We start from the raw sequence: 18,377 nt of genomic DNA on the forward strand, positions 1-18,377 counted from the left end.
ATAAAGAATACGTTTGTATTTGGTGGTTTGAAAAATATATGCAACTGGTTGACAAACTACAACTAAGAGGTCAGAAGGTTTGGGGCGTTTGAGCTGCCTAGCAGTTCATACTGGCTGCTTTGCGGCCGTCTAAATGATTTTAGTGCTGTTGACTGTTCAGCTGGTTGTTTTTGTGTGATACATATACATGTTTTGTGAATCGCAAAAGTCTACATATGAAAAAATAAAATAAAATTAAAAAATAATCCACCTTTTAAGATCTAACGTAAATGAAACACCCTCACTGTTTCAGAACGTAGATTAAATAACAAAATAGAACCAAAGATAAATAACGAAATCGCAGACAACCCAAAAATAACTAAGCGCATATGCCATATATATTTTGCTGACAAAAACAAAAGATTAATTTCACTACAACCACAAGTACGGATCTATTTAAATTTTGACGAATAGCTTTATACCTTGATCTCCATGCATTACTTGCATGCTCCAAAAGTCACTTGTCCTGAGCTCCACAGTTTCAAATGTTCCCATTCTCTTTCCTGTTGATATATGTAGAGCTAAAGAAAACTACAATCTTAGTAATCAAGCAAAAGTAGCGTTTCCAAGTAGGAACTCGCATAGATTGTATAATTACTTTCAGAATCCCCTATAGAAGTGAATTGTTCCGAGTCAGGTTCATAAACAACAAGTCCATCCGAGCCTTTAAACTTGTCGTCATCATCCATTCGAATTATAGGATGTCCATTGTTCCTGATTGCAAGTAGTGAAAAAGGTTCTTTATCTGGTCTAATAATGGAATACATCTATGTAAAAGAATCTGAAACACCACCTTCCATCATCCATAGATGATAAACCCCACGATAATTTTGTATCACAGCCACAACGAGATGTATATTTCCTTTGTCACAATATCCGGGATGTATAAATCCATAAACTTATCACTTATCATATCAAATATAATAATCATCTCCCGTTTCATACCCGTAGGTTTTTCATAAGCAAGCCAAATAAAGAAATTACCTATAGCTACGTGCTGACCATAAGCAAAGAATACAACTGATGAACGAGGCACATCTTCCCCCGTCCCTAAACTATAAATCTCAACTATTTTAGGTTTCATAAGAGTAGGGACTGACCCCAAAACCGATTAAAGTTTCATACGACACTTTAGGCACATCGATAGTAACAGTTTTTCTTATTAGTGAATCAACAGATCTCGGAATAGAAACTTGTGTTGGGCGAAACTATGACTATCATCATCATCATCATTATCTATTATATATACATAATTGTACCGTGTAAGATCATAATACCATACAAATATATGATGACTAATCGGCGACAAATTGGGGGCTGTCGATGAGAGATTTCCATGATTTGGAAACCGATCTAAATTGCAGCAGTGACTTCACTTCTGGAACCCTTTTTAAGATTTCCTCTTGGATTTCCAAAGGTAATGGAACATTCACATCTGACATTTCGATTTTGATTCTGATTTCGGTTTTTTTTATTTATTTATAATCTAGGGTTTAAAAACGAAAAGGGTTGGGAATGGAAAGGTTTGTTTTTATAATTTTAATGCCTAACCTAAATGAAAAATCCCGTGTGTCCCATACGTTTGGTAGATTGAGTGGAATGGAAATAGTTTCACTTCCCATGTTTTGTGACACGGAGAAATGATAGATTTCAAATGGCAGTGGTATATTGTCTGACATTTCGATTTTGACTCTGATTTCGGGTTTTTTAATATAGGTTAAAAGGGCAAATTTGCCACTCTAAATATATGAAAAGAGTTATTTTGCCACTCCTTTTTCTACAAGGCCTTATTTGCCACTACATCTAATACGTAGGGGCAATTTTGCCATTTCCTTAATGACTGGACTGCTGACTAAGATTTTGGAGTCCAACATGACATCTTATCTAATAATATTCACCATGTTTGCTGCGCACAAACACATTAGCACACAATCCGTATTGCCTTAAGTGTAACTAATTCCAATGGTGACCATAACATCTTTTATACTTTTATGAACCAACAAATTTGAAGCCCCACAAACATAGCAGCAACATCATCATTTACAACCACACAACGACAATATCACAATTTCATAGCAGCAGCATCATGATTTCAAAAGTCATTAAAATAACTATGTTCTCATAATTTCCATTACAAATTCATCTAACCATATTTCTCATAATTTTCACTACAACGACAACAAGCACTATTTCTAGATGTCGTCTTGTTGCTTTCTTGTAGGCAACTTCTGTCTAAATGTTGCACCCGAGGTTAGTACGGTGCTACTTCCGATTTTAACGGGGATGGTTCTTGACTGGTTCATAATTCTGACTTTAGGGATGGATCGTTCATGAGTTAGTTTTCTTTTCTTTTCTCGAACACTTTGGGTCGTTCTCTACAAACATGAATGGCATGAGATCATCCAATATTGTCATATTTCCTAGTAATAGTATATTCCAAGCAGAAAATAGTAATATGGTTATCTTTCCGGGTTGAGAACCAATCTCATTTGCAGCAATCCCCATTGGCATGGCAAGTCTTGTTCCCCCGAAAATGTTTCTCTTGTTTTGTTTACGCACTGGTGCATTTGCATGTTCCTGCGTACAACATAAAACTCCAAGTTTTTGTATTTCAAGAAAAAAAAAAGCAAGTGAAAATACCACAATACACAATGTAAACATGTAAATTCACTTGTTTAGTCTGGTTATTACAAGAAATCTTGTTATGTCCAAACTCTTTACAGTTCGAGCACTTGTTCTTCCTACTTCTTACTGAGATTTTATCATTACCCCTTTTTTCACCTTTTTCCAATTTCCTTTTTGTCTTAGGTCTTCCAGGTATTCTCCTTTCATAATGCGGTGGCACAATAGGAATCAAATTGGACTTTTCCCATTCATTCGGTCCACGAATGGGAATGATAGGGTAGTTATATGCTTGGAGGAATTTTTCCTTGGGCATTAATAAACCACTCAACATTACCATCCCAGTCATTTAGGATATTTGAACAATATCCCACACTTTTTGACTTCACGAGAAATCCACTTTAAAAACTCACAATTAAAAACAAGTCAGCAACCAAATTTTTTTGACTTTTACAAAACACGCTCATATTTCTTGATTGGAAATCATTTTGATAGTTCTCAAGTATTCAATCTGTCTTTTAAAGCCATCCACACAATTAAGGAATGACTAGAAACACACTGAGTGAACCAGACCATATTAACCCACCTCACCCTGCATCCATAATCATGATTAGCTGTCCAAACATTACTTAATTACCTTAAAATTTATGATTCCCTAAACAACTCTGTACACTTTTTGGTTATCTAAAACAGGGACTTGTACATTATTCAAACCAGTTGCCCTATCATATCAGTCTTCAGGCCATAATCACTCACAATCTCTCATCAACTGCGTATCATACCAGTCTTTAATTAGGCCATATCCACTCACAATCTCTTGTCATGTCAGCAACACTTGCATTAAGACTGAATTTGTGTCACTCATTCATTTAAAGGGCACTCTTTGCACCATCTATCATTCCACGCAGAAGTTAATTGCCCATTTCCCAATTTGTTAAGACTTGTATAATCTTTGTACTCAGTAAATGTTGCTTATTGTTTAGTTTTTGACCATTGTGATTGGTGGATAGTAAGACATGGACAAAGGAAATGTAGCCAAGAATATATGGTTTATTTATAGCGTTGGAGATGAATATAACTTATGTTACCAACCCGCCCATTGTGTCATAAATGTTTACAAGTATTTTGGTATAAAGGATAGGCTTGTATTTGGTTGTTTCAAAAATATATACAACTGTTTGACAAACTGCAGCTAAGAGGTCAGACGGTTTGGGGCGTTCAAGCTGCCTAGCAGTTCATATTGGCTACTTTGTGGCCCAGGTCTAAATGATTTTAGTGCTGTTGACCTATGTTGTACAAGCATCCAGTTTTTGTGTGATAGATATACATATTTTGTGAATCAAAAAAGTCTACATATGAAAATAAAATATAATTTAACAAATAGTCCACCTCTTAAGAGCGAGCTTAACTTAAACACCCTCAATATTTTGAAATTTAGATTCAATACTAAAATAGAACCAAAGATAAGTAACAAAAGGGCAGACAACCAAAAAATAACTGAGCATATATGTTACATAAACTTCGCTGACAAAACAAAATACTAATTTCAATACAACCACAAGTATCAATCTATTTAGCTTTTGACGAATCAGCCTTATACCTCGATCTCCATGCAATGATTGTGTGGTCTACAAGTCACTTGTTCTGAGCTCCACACTTTCAAATGTTTCCATTCTTTTCGTCGATGATATATGTAGAGCTTAAAAAAACTACAATCTTAGTGATCAAGCAAAAGTAGCGTTTCCATGTAGGAACCCGCATAGATTGTACATCTACTTTCAGAAACTCCTATAGGAGTGAATTGTTCTGAGTTAGGTTCATAAACAAGTAGTTTATCCGAGCCTATACACTCGTCATCATCGATTTGCATTATAGGATGGCCATTGTTCCTAAATGCTTCTAGTGAAAAAGGTTCTTCATCTGGTCTAGTAATGGAATACATGTATGTAAAAGAATCTGAAACACCACCTTCCATCATCCATACTTGATAAACCACACGATCATTTTGTATCACAGCCACAGCGAGAGACTCCTGTATCTTAAATAAACACAATTCATTGTATGCATCCTTTGTCACACTATCCGGGATGTATATTTCCATAAACTTTTCACTTGTCATATCAAATGAAATAATCATCTCTCGTTTCATAGCTTTCTCATGAGCTAGCCAACAAATGAAATTACCTATAGCTGCGTGCCCATCATGATTATAGAATGCAACTGATGAACGAGGCAAATCTTCCGACAATGTCCTCCACTCACCCGTGCTTAAACTATAAAGCTCGGCTTGCCTAGGTTTCAGATCATCCAACGCATTACCAAATCTCTGAATCTTGACGAGCTTAGGGTCATCAGACTCGGGACTGACCCCAAAACCCATCGTATATTCATAAGATGCTTTAGGCACATCAATAGTAACAGATTTTCGTATTGTAGGATTCCACAGAACAACTCTATCTCTATAAATGTGCTCATAAAAGCAGATCAAGCCTTTAGAGCTGCTACCGATAACTATGAAAGAGTCAACGCCATGTGATTGAAAAGAACTGGGAATAGGAAGGGGAACCTTGTGTTGGGCGAAACTATGACTATTGTCATCATCGTTATCTATCATAGATACAAAAGTGTCAAGAATCTGAACATGGTACCATAAGAATATATGATGACGTGGTGGCTGGTTTCTGTGATACCCGGCGATAAATCGGGGGTTGTCGATGACAGACTTCCATGATTTCGATACGGACCTAAATTGAAGCAATGATTTCACATCTGAAACCCTTTTTAAGATTTCCGCTTGGATTTCAAATGGTGGTATATTGTCTGACATTTTGGAGTTGTTAATTTATGATGTTGTGAAGATGCAGAGTGTGCAAATTGAAGTTTGAAGGTGAGAGTACGTTTGGATGATGTGGTGAGAAGCCGAGGAAATGAGATGATTTTATAATGAATTTAAAATTGAAAAAATGTTGAAGGTTGACGGGAGAAAGTGAGAAACCGTATGAAGACAGTGTTTTTTTCTTTCAAAAATGGACCGGTCCTTGTCTCTTTTGCTACAGACCAATTCAAATCTTTCTATTTTACTCAGCTCGTACTTAACACCTTTTACTATATAGCACTTTAAGTCAACACCCACGACTCTTTCTTCTTGTTCCAACATATATAAAAAAAAAACATATAAAAAAGGGATGATGACCAGCTGTCTACAATCTCATTTTGGCCTTAACGTTTTGTTCAAATCGAATATTAGAGGATCTGTATAAAATTAGACACAATATCTATCCCCAGTTGCCAGCTGCGCGCCTTGTTCCGACTCCTGCCATGACATAGTAGATCTAGCAACCGTATTTTATACATCTGAATATCTGCAATAATCAATCACTATTAGCAAACCATATTACATCCTTTGTGTGAAATGAGTAATCAATAAATTAAAAAACATAAAAAAAAAGTGCTTATAAGTGTGATCATTTAGAGTTTAGAGGGAATTTCAGAGTAATATTCTAATACAGCTTTACACTTGAATCAGCCTATAAAAGTGCAATGCTCCATTTTATTGAGACCCCAATGACGGATAAAAATCTAATTAATTTTGAAAAGAAAAGAATTATCAGAACATAAAAAATATCTTAATATTAACATCGGGAATTTGGCATAAGAAACTAAGAATATACAAACTTGTCTTATCCATTTGAGCCCTCACATTCCCGTATAAATGAAGCCTGCATAAGCTAAGTCAAGCTTCAAGCCACACAAAAACTGAGAATAAGCTTAAAGTTTCTGATTTGATAAAGCCTGGGCCTAAATACACTTTCACAAACCAAGCTTCAGATTGAGAAGGCTATATCGGCAGACATATCGACTCCACTCAAATTCACCATTGTATGCACATGTTATTTTGTGTTTTTTAAGACAATTAATAAAAAAAATAAAGCTTTACCGGCCAATCATCATTTCATCCTTGTGAGGTAACATAGAGTGCCCCAGACTCTCTCCACTGCTGCAATGTCGGTTTATTCTTCAAACTTTTCACACGTCCGCTGTGTAGAATGACAAGAGGTAACCTTTTTGATGGACTCAATCGACGGGTCAGGTTCACGGCATTTTTTGCTACAAAGATCTACAATTATTATGTGTGCAACATATGATGTGAATTGGGTTTATAATAACGGTAGCACTCAAGAAAGAGTTTCTTTTAAGCCATATGTGACATCACACCTGATTGAAATCAAATTGACATGACTTGATATGAGCCAAATTTGCACCATCGACAACCGCATCAAAAGGGCCATACTTTTCAAGCCATTCCTGCATTGATTGGATTAAATAGTTACAAACATCCACCTTTCACCAATCACCACCGCCTCCTTAACCTTACTCACATCCCACTTCACCGCCTGCCTCACACTACTCAACCTCTGCAACATTTCATAAACCTTAACCGCTTCCCTTCAATACTAACCCATAAAAGCATCCCAAGTTTAGCCTCTTTTGCAGCCACCCCATTCTCTATCATATAAAAATCAAACTCACATGCCTTATCAGCCAACCCTTTTTTACAAAACCCAACAAAGCAGAGACATAAGACCTCAATCTCTAGACATAAGACCTCAATCTCTATCATTCTCTTAACCAAATCAAAAGCCATTTTCGGGTCTTGTATATTCGCGGCTAACCTAGCCATAGTAGTAAAAGTAGCTTCGTTGTTCTAAGCCCCACGTACAGTTTCAAATGTTTCCAATCTCTTTTCCATTGATATATGTACATCAAAAAAAAAAAACACTACAATCGTAGCGTTTCCATGTAGGAACCCGTGATCGATGTCGAAGTACCGATCAAAAATAAATATCTAAATACCTTATACTAGATAGGGTAAGTGGATATCGTTCCCACGAGGAGCTTCTGTGGTTATAGTCAAGTTGAACAGTCACGATTGATTTTGAAGATAATACTAACACTAAATTTGATCAAAGAAAATGACAATGGAATTAATTCGCTAGACTTATACTAATTAAACTAAGCAATAATATAAAGAAAGTTGTAGACAGTAATAAAAAGGGTGCATCCCTCCCGGCTCCTGGATAATTGAATAAACTAGTTCAACAAACCCTGTGAATCATTTGTTCCAAATAACATAGACATAATTTGTTAAGTTGCAATGAACTATTTTGGGCACAACCTATGTTTACCACACAACTTGTCTTAATCCCTAAGCTAGTTGGACTCGGCACAAATTGTTGACTCGCAATAGACTGTCTTACGATAATCAGATAACAACTTAAATGAACAAATATTCAAGTACATGCATAAATCACCAACAAAGAATCAATGTTCATACAAATAAATAAATGGTTTGCTAAACATAGTTAAAAAGGAATCATTCACTGGAGAGATAACAAGAGGTTTAGCCAGACATCTCCATCTTCAGATCTTCAATGGTTGATGAAGAAAATCCTTGATGCATGAATGGATTGATGGTTGGAATGATTACGAATGATTATGGATGGTGTGGGTGTTATGTGGATGTTGCTAAGGGTTTTGATCAGATGAAAATACCCTAGAAGCAGCCCCAAGGGCGGCTGGAATGTGTGTGTTGTGGCCCTAGGGTTTTAGAGTTAGTATTAATAGGTTTAAGGCAAAACCCTAGCTGAACCGACTTTTCCAGTGGCGCTGGTGATGCTTTCTGGGTGAGGAGCGGCGCTGGTTATGTACCCAGTGGCGCTGGTGAGCTTCAGGATGACTTCCAGCGGCTCTAGAGAGAAATAAGCGGCACTGAATGCTTCAGGTTCAACAAAAAAGTTGTAGATCTTTCGCTTGCCTTTCCGTGGATAGCTTACTCGTCTGAAACGGAGTCTGTATGAAGAAGTTATGCCCAAAATACTAACACTTGGTCACAGGCTTCATGTTAACACAAGTTCCTTCATCTTAAGTCTTGAATCTCGACCCAAATCTTCATCGAACCATCATTTATCTTCCTTTAAGTCCTTTATCACCATTTCGTTACGTTTTCCTTCATTCCACAAGAAATGAACCTGAAATCACATATACATGCCATTAAGTATCATAAATTCACTCAAAAGACTATAAAATGGCCAAAACTAATGCGGTAAAGGTCTATGTAATTATCGCACATCAACCCGCATATGTTGTATATGCACTTCGAGAAGCCTCTATAGGAGTGCATTGGTCCAATTCAGGTTCATAAACAAGTTTATTTGAGCCTTGCATTTGAAGTATATGATGATGTAACACCCGTGATAATTGACTTTTGTTGACTATATTGACTATGTGATTAATTGTGAAATGAAAGGGAATGTCAATGCTTTGGAACTTATGTGATTAATCAAAGTCGGGTTTGATTATGTGATCCTTGGTATTTTGTCGTTATTTTAGCATTTACGTGTTTGGACGGGATATCATTTGGTAACTAGCTTTTGGTATAGTGTAAGAGTTGTGGGTAGGGGTGTAAACCCTTCCCACCTCCCATTCATTTCCTTCCTTATCTTCTTACACACACACACACACACATACTCTCTCCTTTCTCTCTACCTCTCAAGAACACACACCAAACACACTCAAAATCATCTCACTTCATTTAATTTCGGATCTAAAGCATTTAATAGCATCAAATTGTTAGAAACTAGTTATATATCATTTCCTTATCTTCAAACTTCAAGAATTTTGGTTCAAATCAAGTGCTTTCATCTTCAAAGCCCCCAATTTCGGATTTGAAGCATCAGGTTGTTGTGGTAAGTGATTCTTATCTCAAAATCATCATTATGTATTGTTGAACACGTTTTTTTGGTCTTTTAAATTATCAAAAATCGGATTTTAGTAACCTAGGGTTTTGGTTTGAGTTTTAGGGTTGGATTTGTGTTGGTTTATGTTATGGAAGAGTTTGGTGTTGGGTTTTGTCAAAAATAAGTTCGTAACATGTTTTCTAGCTTCCAAATGATCTGATGTTCAAAAATGAGTTTAGTTTGAGTTTGGGTCGATTTGGGGTCAAAAGGGATGAGTTCTTGGCAGACCTGCAGTTCCTCGTGTCGCAAGGACTTTCCCTTGCGTCGCAAGTTGTGCCAGGTCGAGGTCAGGGGTTTTTCTCGCGCCGCGAGGTTCATGACTCGCGCCACGAGTCTGGTATGTTTTCGCGTCAGTTTTTCAAACGTCCATAACTTTTAAACCGTGTGTCCGTTTTTAAAGTGTGAGCTGTTGTTGGAATCGTGAGAGAGTCTAGTTTCTTAATATTGCATCCTTTTGGTCTGGATCAAAACTCATTTTCAAAAATGTTGGTCTAAAGTGTTCTTGGTCTTAGTCGGGAAAACCGTAAAGCATTTGTGGGTTTGGGCATGACTAAAACAAGTTAGGCTTTATTATTTAGCGTATTAAATGTTGACTTGATGCTTATGAAGTAGGTTGGGATTGTTGAAATCCTTTGGATTCTCTCACTCATTCTTGGAAGCGGTAACTCTTGTTTGATTGCATCGAGTGAGTTTCGTAGCCCCAATCTCTTTGTGGAACTTTAGGGTGGAAAGTGTACTCGTTTTTGCAAAACTTATGTCGATTATCAATGTGATGCATGATATGAGAACTGATGTATTTGCTTGAAAGGTAAACATGATGCTATTTGTGATTATTTGGTTAGAATAAAGATACTTGAACTATCCGCACGATTTGGTGTCCCGTAAGGACTTGTGAGCTTGAGTATGTATACACTTCGCCAAATTGTGTGTCCCTTGGGACTTCTGAGCTTGATGAACATTCATTATGGTGATTATGGATATGTGATCTTGTGGTTTTGACTTTGTTGTGCGTTTATGTGATCTTATAATTGTAAACATTTCTATCTAATAATTATAGATAATTGTAAACATTATAAATTACAAATATGGTCAAAACTAGTCCCTGTAAATATGTCGGCTAAGAGATCTTATATTATTGTATGACTTGTTATCGACACTTTTGGAACTTGATACTTGTTTTGATGCTTAAACCTACGAACTCACCAATCATGTGTTGACTTTATTTAGTACACTTTTCAGGCGAACAGATAGAACCAAGGCGTGCCGGTTGATTGCATGTCTTTGCTAGGATTGGACTTGGACTTTATTGGATCCGCGATCCATTGCTCCCATGTACGGGTTGTGCTTAGGATCATTATCCATCTTTTGAGACTATCTTCTGTAAACTTTTGATAGCGTTGTGCTCCTTATGCTTACTTTGGAACTGAAACTTGTACTTATCCTGGGTTGTCCAATCTTTTGTTGCATATAGTTTTGACTCTACATAATCTCCATGTCATGATGTGCTTTTCTCGACGCCCCATGTTTCCGCCTTGTTGGGGTGTTACAGATGACCATTGTTCCCGAATGCAAGTAGTTAAAAAAATTATATGATGCAAGTAGCATCAAAATCTAATAACCACCTCAGCACTTGCCCAATAAGTGTATTTTGGGTTATCGTGTTTTCATATCATTTTATATGAAATATACATTCTTTTATTTTTAAACAATTTAAGGGTCGTATGAAAAAACAAGCCATTGAGATGGCTAAATCAACCAAAGAGAAGAGAAACGATGATAAGGGGGACAACAAATCTAGAAAGAAAAAACAGCATAAGAAATCATCAAAGAAGTAGTTGTTTCTGTGACTTATCTTCTTAACTTTGTTATTATAAATTCATCTTCTCCTAATTTCTGATGTGATTTGTATTTCTTTGGTATTTAAAGTTATCATGATTCATGATGTTTGTTTGTCTCTGATAATTCTTTTTTTCCCTCAAAAATTGTCATATGTTATGCATTCAATAACTTGTTTAGTTATGATTGAAAATTTGGTTCCTGTTAGCGAGTATCTTAACCTCCAAGGTACCATCTTATAGTTCACTTTTTGAATCTTGAGTTTAGCTTATCGGACTTGTGATTTGACTGGATTATATGGGTTGCAATGGGTTTTGAAATCCATTCGGTTTGGTCTGGTTGGTTTGACTTCTTTGTAGTAAAAGAATAGATGTGTTGTAGTTTATGATTTCATTTAGTTATTTATGTAATCAGACTCTATAGTTGGGTGTTGTATGCATTATCTTGCTACTTGTTACTTAAAATTGATATGTTTTTTAAATCACGGAAAAAGTTGTGAATGAGGAACTATGGCTTACACGAAGTGTTGTTGATTTATTTGATGCTCTTTGAGTTTTTGCTTGTTGGATTTTTGTGTTAAAATTTAAAGAAATGAATGTCTATTACTATCACTAAACATGAGGTAATTGATGTATAAATTGAGTCAACATTAGATTTTTCGTACTAACATGGCTATATCTGACATATATATATATATATATACTCTTATATATTATGAAACATACCAACAGTGTATATAGCTTTTAGTATGTTTCTAACGTGTATATATATAGCCATGTTAGTATGGAAAATCTAATATTGACTCAATTTATACATACACCTCATCTTTAGTGACACTAATAGACATTCATTCCTTTAAGTTTTAACACAAAAATCCCAACGAGCAAAAACTCAAAGAGCATCAAATAAATCAACAACATTTCGTGTAAGCCATAGTTCTTCATTCACAACTTTTTCGTGATTTAGAAAACATATGGATTTTAAGTAAAAGTAGCAAGATAATGCATACACCACCCAACTAAAAAGTCTAATTAAATAACTAAATGAAATCATAAACTACAACACAGCTAATCTTTTACTACAAAGAAGTCAACCCAACCGGACCAAACCGAATGCATCCCAATACCCATTGAAACCCATATAATCCAGTAAAATCACAAGTCTGATTAGCTAAACTCATGATTCAAAAAGTGAAGTATAAGGTGGCACTTTGCAGGTTAAGATAGGCGCTAACACGAACCAAATTTTCAATCATAACTAAATAAGCTATCGAATGCATAACATTTGACAATTTTTGAGGAAAAAAAAATTATCAGAGACAAACAAACATCATGAATCATGATAACTTTAAATACCAAAGCAATACGAATCACATCAGAAATTTGGAGAAGACAAAAATTATAATAACGAAGTTAAGAAGATAACTCACCAAAACAACCATGCATTTCTTGTAATGAGAACTCCCCGGAACGCCCCGTACATTTCTTTGGAGAAAGGGGTAGGCGTGAGAAATGAGACGCTTCTTTATAGCTTACTTTTCAATGGGTCCCCTTTTTATTTTCATTGGCCACTTTTCACTTTCCTTTACTTTTTATGGGGCCCCCTTAATTAATAATATATAATTAAATAAATTGTGGGTCCCTTGGAAGGGCTTTAATATGTAAAGTCTTGCTCCTACAATAAGTAAGAAACGCCCCTTGCTCCTACAAAAACAACCATTTACTAGTTAATCCCAACGACCTGTCAAGCGTAGTTCTCATTTCTCACCAAAGCTATGTACGGGGCGTTCCGGGGAGTTCTCGTGCGTTAAAAGTGCAATTTCACACCTTTCTCCGTTCAGTCTAAGAGGTCAGAAGGTTTGGGGCGTTCAAGTTCCTTACAGTTCATATTGGTTGCTTTGCGGCCCAGATCTAAATGATTTTAGTGCTATCGGCTGTTGTACAAGTAGCTAGTTGTTTTTGTGTGATGCATATATATACATGTTTTATGAATCAAAAAAATTAATACTCAACCTTTTATGATCGAGCCTAACTAATTAAACACCCTCAATATTTCGAAATTTAGATTCAATAAAAGAAATAAAAAATTAGAACCAAAGATAAGTAACAAAATGGCAGAAAAACAAAAAATAACTAAGCATATGTGTTTATATAAATTTCATGGACAAAACAAAATATTAATTTCAATACAACCACAAGTACCGATCTATTTAGCTTTTGACTAATCAGCCTTATACCTCAATTTCCATGCAGTGATTGCGTGCTCTAAAAGTCACTTGTTTTGAGCTCCACAGTTTCATATATTTCCATTCTTTTCGCCAATGATATATGTGTTGGAACCGCCTTAATTGTGACCGTTATTGATTATTTATCATTCCTAATATGATAATTGATGATAACTGAAATCCGTATGTCTAGTAAATATACAATGGACGTATCTACTTTATAAAGACATATTATAGGGTTTCTTATCAGGCAAATGGAATTTCACGGACTATTAACACACACATTAAACACCAGGGTTAAAATTGTAAGTTCTCTTATTATAAATAGAAACTCATATTCTTCATTTTAACCTCCTAATCTTCCATCTCAATTTCTTGTGTGTGTTTTTTCTCTCCTTAATTTCGGCTCTAATCATAGCCAAATTCTTCACTCCCATTATTATCCATCAACTTGTTTTAGGAACCCGACATCAATTGCAAATATGTTGAATACTATTACAGAATCCACATGTTTGTCAGGTGGGTTTATTATGGTCTTATTTTCATTATTTATCAAATATGAATCATGTTTATTTCAACAATATGTAGAGCTAGAAAAACTACAATCTTAGTGATCAAGCAAAAATAGCCTTTCCATGTAAGAACCCGCATAGATTGTAAATATACTTTCAGAAGGCCCAATAGGAGTGAAATGTTTCGAGTCAAGTTCATAAACAACAGGTTCATCCGAGCCTTTAAACTTGACATCATCCATTTGAATTATAGGATGTCCGTTGTTCCTAAATGCAAATAGTGATCCAAAAAGCATATTAATTCATCAGGTCTAATAATGGTATACATCCTTGTAAAAGAATCCGAAACACCACCTTCCATCATCCATATATGATAAACTCGTCTGTTAACACTATAATTAAATGAAGATGCAACCACAGCAAGAGACTCGTGTATCTTAAATCAAGACAATTCATCATACGGGTCCTTCGCCACGTACACCATCAGGGAGGTAGATTTCCATAAACTTATCACTTATGATCATATCACATAAAAAAATCATTTCTCGTTTCACACCCATACCTTTCTCGATCATTACCAAGCCAAAACATGAAAATACCTATAGCTCAACTAGCCTAGGTAAAAAATCTAACACATTAACATCCCTTTGAATCCTGAGGGTCATTAGAATAGCTAGGGATTGACCCCAAAACCAATCAGTACGTGAAGCTATGATGATCATCGTCATTATGTGTAATAGATACATAGTTGTAGTTGTCATATGTATAGTATGATCATAATTAATACCGTACAAATATATCAGCGATAAATTGGGGGCTCTCAATGAGAGTTTTCCATGATTTCAAAACGGATCTAAATTGAAGGGGTGACTTCACTTCTGGGACCCTAGCTTGTTAAGATTTCCCGTTGTATATCAAATGGTACTAGTGGTATACCGCCATTTTGATCGATTTCGATTTTGATTGTGGGTTGTTAGGGTTTTAAACAAGCATGAGGAATGAAAGGGACTTTTATCTTATTTTTGGAGGCTAGCTATTTCAAAAAGATCTCAATTATCGACGTCATCATTTTACTCTAGTGACAGTAATTTGTCTTTCCCATGATCTTAAGTTTTGAGTGGAGAAGGCCTAAAATTGTTGTATTATTGGGTATATTTGTCAACAACAAAAATTATGTCTCGGGTATTATTAGGGTCTTTTATTTCGAATTGGATAAAAAAAAATCTAATTTTTCTCCCATTATTCATATTCAAATTACTATCATATACATAAAATATAGGTAGTATCTAACAAATAAAAGACAAAAATACTTATGAAAATACCGTTGAAAAATGTGTGTTCAAAGTAGTAGAGATACAAGTGAGGGGTGGTGGAGTGTAGAGATTAAGACATCAATCTTGGTCATCACCTTACGGCCTTCAAGTACTGTAAAATCATCCTCCAACCTTTGCACTTCCAATCATATTCCATCAGTAACACTCAGTTCAGCTATCACACCAACCTTTTTATGTTTGACTTTGAACCTATACTGTTTATCACCGCCCAGATATCTTTTCCACTTTGATGACCATTTTTGTCGTTTGAGACTGATCAATTCTGCGCCGAGTTTATCCGACAAAAATTGAATATTCTTTTGAAGCCTGAAGGAGTTTGAATGTACATTGTAAATTACAACATCACTCAACCCATCTCTCACATTGTATCCGCCAAACACAAACTGCCGCCAATCTGCCATTGCGTGTTCATAGAAACCTAATTCTCACTAACTGAACACGCAATGGCAGATTGGTGGCAATTTGTCTTCGGAACATCTGCTGTTAGAGATGGATTGAGTGGTATTGTAATTTACAATGTACATCTGAACTCCTTCAGACTTCAGACGAATCTTCAACTTTTGCCAGAAGAACTCGACGCAGAAGTCATCACTCTCAAAGGACCGAAAATGGTCATCAAAGTGGAAAGGAAATCTGAGTGTGATAAACATAAGAGGTTTGAAGTGAAACAGTGTGATAGCTGAGTTGAGTGTTACTGATGGAAAAGGTGTGGATTTGAAATTGCAGGGAAAGAGGATGAATTTACAGCAATTGAAGGCGGTAAGGTGATGGCCAAGATCAATGTCTTAACCTCAGATAATGACAACGATAGGAAATTCACAGTTAGAGTTTTGAATCCTACTTGGCAAGAGATTCTCATCGGGCCCTGTGCTGCAGTGTTGCTGTGAAGTAGTACTCTTTGTTGTTGATATATGTAGAGCTAATGATAGTACAACCTTAGTGATCAAGCAAAGTGTTTCCATATAAGAACCCGCATGGCATGTTTTTATACTATCAAATTCCCCTATAAGAGTTAACTATTTCGAGTCGGATTCATAAACAACAAGTTCATTCGAGCTATCATACTTACCAAGATTATTCATTCGAACTATAGTTAGTCTGATGACATACCCCTATCGGTGCACTAGACATACCGCTAGGAACTGCGATACGAAGGGTTGTCCGTAACGAAGGCTTCCGCTATAAAATAAGGAGATAGGGGTTGTTCCCCTATAATTAAGGGATTTAGTCTTATGTCTTAGTCCATTAAAGAAGGAAACGATCCTCCTGGACTCTTATTCCCTAAGACTTAGGGAAACCCTAGAAAGTCTTTAGCTTTTCCTCCAAGATAAAGTCTCCCTATAAAAGGAGACTCATAAGACCTCACGAAGGCATTCAATTCATTATTCACACACACGATCAATCAGGTCTGAAACATAATCATCGGCACAATCCCAATCGGCCATATATCAATCATACTCGAATCGGCGTAAAGAGATTAACTCTACCTTCGGGGAATCGCCAACAAACAATCAAAAACACCTATCATCCCTCCTTTCTAAACCTAATCTCGGTTTGGTGTACAACCATTTGGCGCCATCCGTGGGACCCGCTAGCTCTATAAAAAGAATTCTGTACGCCCACTAGAGATGGTAAAGAAAAACAAATGTGGACCCTTGAGCCGCAGGAGGCCCACCCTGGCAATCGGCCAAAGAGCCGCCCGCCACTTAAGCCCAGTATAGAACCTGAAGGTTTTTATTCCCCACCGTTAGGAGGAGATAAACCTTCCAATGACCCACTTATCATCCAGGCCTTAATATTCAATATCGAAGTAGGAAGGGTTTATCTGGATAGCGGAAATGAATGTGATGTGATATTCGAACATTGCTTTCTCAAACTTCCAGAGGCTCTAAGGGCCCGACGAACGGACCCCCACGGCCCCTTGGTCGGTTTCTCCGGAGAGCATGCATGGCCACTAGGAGAACTCGATCTAGTTGTCACTATCAAAGACGGGGAATACGAAAGGACCGAAACACTGGACCTATCGATAGTACGATCCCCCTCGCCTTATAATATCATTTTGGGAAGAACAGCGATGCAGAAGATGGAAATGGTCCCCTCAGTGATCCATAGGCTTGTCAAGTTCCAATCAAAGAACGGGATAGGGAGATACGAAACTCACATGACGCGTGCAATACAATCCCAAGATGAAAGGAAGTAGATACGACGCCCACGATAGCCAAAACCTATCATACACGTATCACATTAATCCTAAACCATCTCAAAGTTAAGGTCTCCTAAATATTGATCTAATATTGCTATAAAAGCTTTGTTATGTCCATTTTATAAGGCTTTGATCCAACCAAGGTGGAATCATTACATTTTGTTTCACAATTACTAGTCGGGACATGACCACTGTTTCTTAATCAAAACTTTTGAATTGTTCAATCTATGTTTTGGACTCAGAGGCTTATACCATTAGAAAATAGACTCATTTACGCTTTTGTGGCCACTTGAATCCTCGAAAACGGACTTACGGTTCAAAAGTTATAACCATTACAAAAAAGTGAGTATTCTTGGGCAAAATATGCAGCGCATGAAATACCCATGCGGCGCATATCGAGTCTGTTCATAAAAAAAACGGGTCTAAACACCAAAATTGACCAATCTAAACCCCAAATCAAATCCCTAACTCATAACACAACATATTACTAGTATAATCAAGCATATATATCATCTTTAAACCAAAACCCACTTCCAAAATCATTAGCTCCATTCATAACCCGTTTTTAAGCAAAAACAACTATTTTACACTCGAATCGACCACAAATCGCTTAGATCTATAACAAGGAAGTATTCTACTAGTTAAGGGGAACATTTTGAGCCATAGAACACTTACCTATTCGACCCGAAACCTCAAATCTGAGTTTTAGAGCTTCAAAAAGGATGAACACTTGATTATACCCACAAACCTTGAAGTTTTGAAGGAAAGGATTATTGTTAAACTAACTTCTAAAACTTTTAAAGTTAACCC

General features: G+C 36.3%; 1 protein-coding gene across 1 annotated transcript; it reads right to left on the reverse strand.

Annotated features, from left to right (window-relative positions):
* Nucleotides 1-251: 251 nt before the first annotated feature.
* Nucleotides 252-5,555, reverse strand: LOC122591173 (putative F-box protein At1g32420). The gene is made up of 2 exons (XM_043763394.1): nt 4,630-5,555; nt 252-753 (listed from the first exon to the last, which is right to left on the reverse strand). Exons 1-2 carry the CDS (start codon nt 5,486-5,488, stop codon nt 734-736), a joined length of 879 nt encoding a protein of 292 aa, XP_043619329.1. The 5' UTR covers nt 5,489-5,555; the 3' UTR covers nt 252-733.
* Between the last annotated feature and the right edge of the window lie 12,822 nt (nt 5,556-18,377).

This window comes from Erigeron canadensis, chromosome 3 (assembly GCF_010389155.1).
Source record: "Erigeron canadensis isolate Cc75 chromosome 3, C_canadensis_v1, whole genome shotgun sequence".
NCBI classification, from domain to species: domain Eukaryota; kingdom Viridiplantae; phylum Streptophyta; class Magnoliopsida; order Asterales; family Asteraceae; genus Erigeron; species Erigeron canadensis.